Source organism: Nothoprocta perdicaria, unplaced genomic scaffold (assembly GCF_003342845.1).
Source record: "Nothoprocta perdicaria isolate Ctin4 unplaced genomic scaffold, notPer1 scaffold_38, whole genome shotgun sequence".
NCBI classification, from domain to species: Eukaryota; Metazoa; Chordata; class Aves; order Tinamiformes; family Tinamidae; genus Nothoprocta; species Nothoprocta perdicaria.
In genome coordinates this window covers 551893-558647 of record NW_020455621.1, presented here as the reverse complement: position 1 = coordinate 558647, position 6755 = coordinate 551893, and the positions used below count along the sequence as shown (strand labels likewise).

The following is a 6755-nucleotide window of genomic DNA, read 5'->3' as shown; positions in this document are numbered from 1 at the left end:
CTAGTTGTATATAGAGCATTACTTTTTGGTTAAGATGACTCCTCTAAAATACATGGCTTTATGATTATGAAGTAACTCTTGCTTTCTCTTGCAGGGTAATTAGAGACTCATTTTTGAGCTGCAATGGAGTAAACCAAATGCTTGAATTAAATTACTTGGATGCTGTAAGGAGCCATTCTTTGAAGGTGTTAGAGACTTTGATACTCTGCCTTGGAGACCAGCAGAAAGACCAAGCAGTGGCAGAACCAGAAGGCTTGACCRGTGACCAGAAGGAGGCTGCCTCTGACTTACCTGCTTCTCTTTGTAGCCAACACACCGTTTCAGAAGTTCCTCAAAGCCTCAGCAAGTTTTATGCTGGCCTCAAAGAGGCCTACCCAAAAAAGAAAAAGTTTGTGAGCCAAGACACTCACGTCAACACAATAAACCTGTTCCTCTGTGTTGCTTTCCTATGTGTCAGTAAAGAAGCAGATTGTGACCGGGATTCAGCTAATGACTCTGAAGACACTTCAGGATATGAYAGTACAGCTAGTGAGCCGCTAGGCCACAAGTTGCCCTATCTGTCCCTGGAAAGCCTTGCTTTGCCTTCCCTAGAATGCATTCACAGGGCTGCGGATATTTGGTCCATGTGTCGTTGGATCTATTTGTGTAGTTCAGTTTTCCAGAGACAGTTTCACAGACTTGGAGGGTTTGAGGCATGCCACAGATTACTAATCCTCATTATTCAGAAGCTTGCAAAGAGCAAGGAAAAGGAGCAAGAAAAAAAGGAGAGAGTATTGAATGAACGCAGCAGAAGTTTGCATGGGAGCCCTCGTGCTGAGCCTCTCGTCGAGGATGACTCTACTCAGTTGACTGAAAATAGGGAGTTGGCACAATCAGAATATGACAGTTTTGATAAAAATCCTGCTGATGCGGAACAGCTGGTGTCTGAATGTGTTTCCTGTGACAGCTCTTTGAGTAGGGAAGACACTTCAGTTACTCCCGTTGCTAATCTTGAAGAGATGAAGCCTTCTGTAAGAGAAGAGGTTGAATGGGCCCTTCAGGGAATCAGACTCCTTGAAGCTCTGCTGACAATCTGTCTGCACAGTGTGAGCAGTTTGCAGAAGGCAGAAGGAGAGACGTTTCACCAGGTACTCTGTAATTTCCCTTTGTCTATTTTATTTGTATTTATCTACAACAGTTTTTTAATGGTGACTTAACTGGAAGTTCTTTCAATGATGAAAGGGTAGGTTATGCTCTTATGATACCCTGTTTTCTGCGTGGTACCTGAATGATACAGTTAAATCATTTGCTTAGTAAGGGGTGGTCAGTGCAAACTGCTTAACCTGCCAAATTCTTGTCATGACAAACCTGACAGATCTTCGTTATTGTGCAAGACAATACAATAAGACAAATTGGACAAAATCTGATACTTCTAATCAGGAAGTATCTGAATAAATAGTGTTGCAGGTAGAAAGTTCTTAAATCAAAGTATGAGACTTTTTCAGTTATCCCAAATGGAATAACTGAATCAAAGCACTTCTGTTCTTTTTAAAACACAGAACATTTGTGTGGATGATATCTTACTTGAAGTAAGAGACCAGCTTGCTCTTTCAAAAGTGATAGAAAGCGACTTGGCAAAGCCTCTGTTGGATTCACTGCTGCGTGTTGCGTTGGGCACATTTTCTGCTGATCTGGATCACTCTGAAGAAAAACTTGAAAAGGTATGGAGCTGACAGTAGTTTAAATATAGGAGGTTGCCAAGTCTCTCTTTTAGGTTTGTGCTCTTTAGTTAAGAGCATGTGCTTAAGACTGATTCTGTAGTGCTAATGAAAAGCACGCAAGTTGAATAAGGTCCTCACATTTGCTGTTCAGGGAAACACCATGCATGGCCTCCCCTTGCCAAAGCAGGGTGGCAGGCTGTACTTGTATTTATGGATACACCTGAAACATGAAGATTTGTTCTCCCTTTCACACCAGAGAAACCACAACTTTTGAACTGAGAGTTTCAGAGTAGGAGAGTTGACTGACTGATGGCTTCAGCAATTTTTCACCTTTACAGCGGTGTCAAGGTGCTTTCCTTTTGATGATAGTGATTTCCAGAAACATAACTCTTCTTAATGAGTTGGCTGGTGTTCTGCTAAACTTAAGTCTGGTAGATGGAAAATTTCATCTTTGTAGAGCTCCTTTTTCTGTTTAAGAGTGGAGTATCCGTAAGGTACCCTTGAAAAATTACCTTGTGCTTGCTTGGAAGTATATGGTCTGATTCTGAGCTTGTTTTTCCAAGGGAGAGGGCGGAGGACATGGGTGTCTGGAAGTTTTAAACTCCATGTTTTTTAAYGAAGAAGGTAAACTTGTCGACACATGTTATACAGCCCCATCACACTGAAAAGGAGCCTGTTCCACAACCTGAAGACRTTTCAGAAGAAGCTGAGGAGTCACAGTGCTGTAGTCTTAAACTCCCTGCCGAAGAGGAAGGATATGAAGCAGATAGTGAAAGTAACCCTGATGACAGCGAAGCCAAGGGTGATGGTAAATGAAAACTTGTTAAATAGGCAGAGCGATCTGTATGGCATAACTGACGTGCTTGTCTTTTGAGATATGCAAAAATAGGGTRGGAATCAGAGGCCTTTTAGAGCTGCCTAATTTTCCTACTCCTAGTAGGATCCAGTTATACATGGACAGATGACAGCTGTTCATTTTGTATGTTATAGGAACTGTTTTGTCCTTTTTTCATTTTTTTGTGACTTCTGTGACATTAATCRTGAAATAATGTGTTGCTGAAATATATTCTTGATTGTGGTGCAGGCAGTTTTCTCCAGAGATGGTTATCACTGCTTTTCTTACAAATCTAAGTTCAAACTTTTTTATAACCCTGCAGGAATCAAGTTAAATTTAAGCAATCTAGTTATAGCATTTTCATTCAGCCACTAGTGTGCACATTCCTTATTATACTGTATTTGTTTCAGTATGCTTAATTTTGAAGACGAAATTTCATTTTTCCTTTGTGCTGAGCATCTGGATGCTTATGCTCTTATGTAATATGAGGTCAGCATGAGCAATAATGTACTTGAATAGAACTAAGTTTTTTGTTGGGATGTGCTCATATAGCTACGCTTTATCAGTAACAACACATAGGAATGTATATAGAATGTATGTAGATGTATAAAGAACTTGAGTTCTTTTGGGAACTTGTGGAGTGAAAACAGTTTGCTGGAAGTACTTAAGATTAATGACATATTTTAAAGGTTTATCCAGATATAACAAGGAGGAATGCCTAAATATTATGTCCTATAGCTTTTATTTTTTCTGAAGATGGTCTGTTATGTGTTGATATTTTGAATTAAGCAATTAAACTTCTTCCCCATCTTCTTAAATCAGTAATTCAGTAAATCAGTAATACCCACCCACACACTAGACAAGCTCAGTCAGCTTCCTTGACGAGCTCAGTCTTCTGTATAGAAGTTCAGGTTCTCTTACAGTGATTTTTAGTAATATTTTTACAAATTGCTTATCACTTAAGTATGTCTAGTTCCCAAGAAGTAAAGGGATGTAGTTAAGATAATATAGTGGAAGAAACTGCATTTTTGCATTATCTGATTCACAAGGAAATGTGAAAAAAACACTGCGGAACAGAAAGTTCAGCTAATTTCTGGAAAGTAGTTATAATTTAGTGACTCTTGTTTTGTACCTTTGAGATGGCTGTAGAAAGTATGCCCTTGGATTTCTTGTTTGATTCGCACAAACTGTGTTCGCCTAGATAAGTTTCTCTAAGACTGTTTTCTCTTTCAGGAGCAGTTGCAAAGGCAGAACCAGGGTGCACTGGCCCTCCGGGTTACTTTAGTGATATAACTGAAAACATCAGTCAAGGAGAATTAATATATCCTGAAATCTGCATGCTGGAATTAAACTTGCTTTCAGCTGGTAATGCAAGTTTGGAGGTGCTTGCTCATGTATTCCAAAGCTACCTGAAAATCATCAGTCAGAAGGAGAGAAATGCCACTTTACTTATAGAACAGGTAAAAAAAAAATAAAAAATAAAAATAAACAGAACCAGAAATGTAATGCTACATACCTTATTTTGGTCGGTTTTATAAGAACATTATACCTAACTGAGTCAACTCAGAAATATTCGAATGTGCTATTAGGGCATTTGATATCACCTGAAACAATGTAAATAACTGTAGCACAGGTAGGTGCTATACTGAATTTTGAAGTTAGCAGAAGGGATAGTTAGCTACTGTTGCAAGATACTTGACCTACAAACAAAGCTTCTGAATTTCACACTTGGCTCCTTTCATTAGGGCTGTTCAATTGCTAAAACAATTGATGCAGTTTTAATAACTGGTAAACTATTAAACAAAACAGTCTTGATATATTAAGTATTCTTCTCTTAAGCTGTGATATGGGTTATACATATGTAGCATTATAAGGAAAGATGATTTCYCTGCAGTGTCTTTGTTTTTAATGCTTAATGAAGGTTAAGTGGTGACTGCTACTCAAATGCTAGGTATTAAAGGGCATGTGGGTTTTGCAGATGAGTATTTAGTCTTGCTCTGATTTACCRCACACCGTTGTTACGAAGCCCTGAAATAGGTAGGAAGTGTTCTGTCCTGTCTTTAAAAGCAGCTATGCCTTTTTACTCTTTTCTTYCATTGTCTACCAGTTCTCTCTAACATTTTTATTAGCAGTATATGTTCTGTAGGAATTATGGCTCTGGTAGTACATGACTCATTGAAGTGGAAAAGTAATACATAAGGACTTAATATTTTGTAAACAGGTAATTTCTGAAGGCCTTGAAATTTTAAATATTTCAGAAATAATTATCAGAATGTTTTTCACATGTACCCACACTATCTGCTAAACTTCCAGTGYACAGGTTAATGTCCTCATGGTTTCTCTTTCTGAAGGTTAGCTTGTAGTTTTTGTCTTTTACTAACCAAATAAAGTGTGACTTTCCTACAGCAGAAAATATGACTAAATACTCTTAAACTGAACTTTCAAATCTAAGCTTTACGGCCTAAATCAAAATGTGARGTTAAAGTGGGTGGAAAACACTTGTATTTCAACACTCCATTTTTTTCTGTGTGTAGCATCACATTTCATATTCTAAACGTCAATATATGAAATGATTTTATAATTAAATTCATTTAATCAAGTTAATACTTTTTAAGTATGCACAAACATGCTTATGATTTATCAATAAAGATACCTTTTCCTGAAATTTCATACATTTGAAACAGACTTCTTTGAGAGTGTATTTTGATAATTTCAGTTTCCTAGAAGGAAGTAAGCTTCAAGTAGTTCTCAAACTGCAAGACAACTAGATGTTTTTAGACAATTTTGATCAGGGGATATGAAAATGCTCCTTTCAAATGTTAATGCTATCAATTTTTTCTCAATATATTTTGGGAAGAGTGAGATGCTAATTTTGAATGCTAATGATCCTTACCAGAGATTGCCCTTTGTGAAGGATGTTCCTCTACTTCAGTCTATTTTAGAGAAGGGACCAAGGGGAAGAGTTCTCAAGAGTCACTGAGTTGGTTGTAGCCCAGAGGATTCTTTTTGAATCAGCTGAATTTCAAAGTCCCTCCATTTGATATGATGTGATTGAACTGTGCAGATCATGAAAGCATGTTTTCTAGCAAATATTAAAGTATTTCCATAATTTAAAGTACTTTGATTTTTTTTTTTACTTTAATTTCTCTTGAAACCATTTTTGTCTAGAGTTGATCTGTGTTCAAGTTGCTTAAATTGGTTTATGTTGTTCAGATATCAACTTCTTTTTTTAAGGGAGCTGTTAAAAATCTTTTGGGAGGATTTCTAAACATATTGACCCAGACGGAGTCTAGTTTTCATGGTGAGTTCAAGGTCCAAGTAACTTAATGATATTTATAATGTTTATATATAGACAAGTATATACACACACCCTCAATTTTCAGCCTTTTTTAGCTAATGCATTATGTCAAGCAAACTCATTGACACATATGAATCTTTGCAGCTGTGTGTTTATTTAACTTGTGACAAGTGTCTAACCTCTTTGTAAATATAGGATTAGTTGCTGAGCTGGTAGGAATCTACATTATTTAAATACATGCCAGCAGATCACACTGGCTGAAATTGTAAACCTAAGACAACAGTATTAACTGCTGTTTTCCCAAGTAATTTTCATCTTACTGATTAAATCTGACTTGGCACATCATCAGTTTTTATTTCACATCTCTGCATAACACAAGACTTACTGATGTCKTGAATTGTTTTTATTTCAATTTAGAAAATAGCTAGCTGATCCAGCAATGTGGAGCCAAATTATATGCTTGCCACAAGGTAGCTTGTATAATGAGTTTGCTCTACTGCAGGAGTTGTAAACCCCTCCCAGAGCTTTGATCCTTGGCTTTGTGGGGAGAACCTCTGGGAACCCAGCACCTAAAAACTGGATTCCCAGACTTTCAGACTCCCCTTTGTAAACCTGGGAGTCTGTAATTTTCTATATTCATTCTGTGAAATTTTGAATAATAATACTCTCAGGAAATATGGTCAAACTCTCAAAATCTGGTATCTCTATTATTCAGCATGTAATCATGACAGCATTCTKAATTCCAAATTAATCTTTTTTTCCCCGAAAATTGTATTAAAGGACTTTTTTATCCCTCTTTCCAGCATGTCAGATGGTRTTGGTAGACCTGTTAGTCTCTTTGATGAGCTCACAGACGTGTTCGGAAGAGTTAACTCTCCTCCTAAGGATATTTTTGGAAAAGACACCCTGTACGGTATGTATG

At 37.2% G+C, this 6755-nt stretch overlaps 1 protein-coding gene across 1 annotated transcript in view; it reads left to right on the top strand.

Moving 5' to 3' along the window:
- LYST (lysosomal trafficking regulator) overlaps nt 1–6755 on the top strand; it is a 57074-nt gene that overhangs the window by 10135 nt on the left and 40184 nt on the right. Inside the window, exons 5-10 of the mRNA XM_026044703.1 lie at nt 95–1127; nt 1539–1700; nt 2352–2508; nt 3769–3995; nt 5770–5836; nt 6637–6746. Coding sequence (XP_025900488.1) covers nt 95–1127; nt 1539–1700; nt 2352–2508; nt 3769–3995; nt 5770–5836; nt 6637–6746 — 1756 coding nt within the window. The remainder of the gene's footprint in view (nt 1–94; nt 1128–1538; nt 1701–2351; nt 2509–3768; nt 3996–5769; nt 5837–6636; nt 6747–6755) is intronic.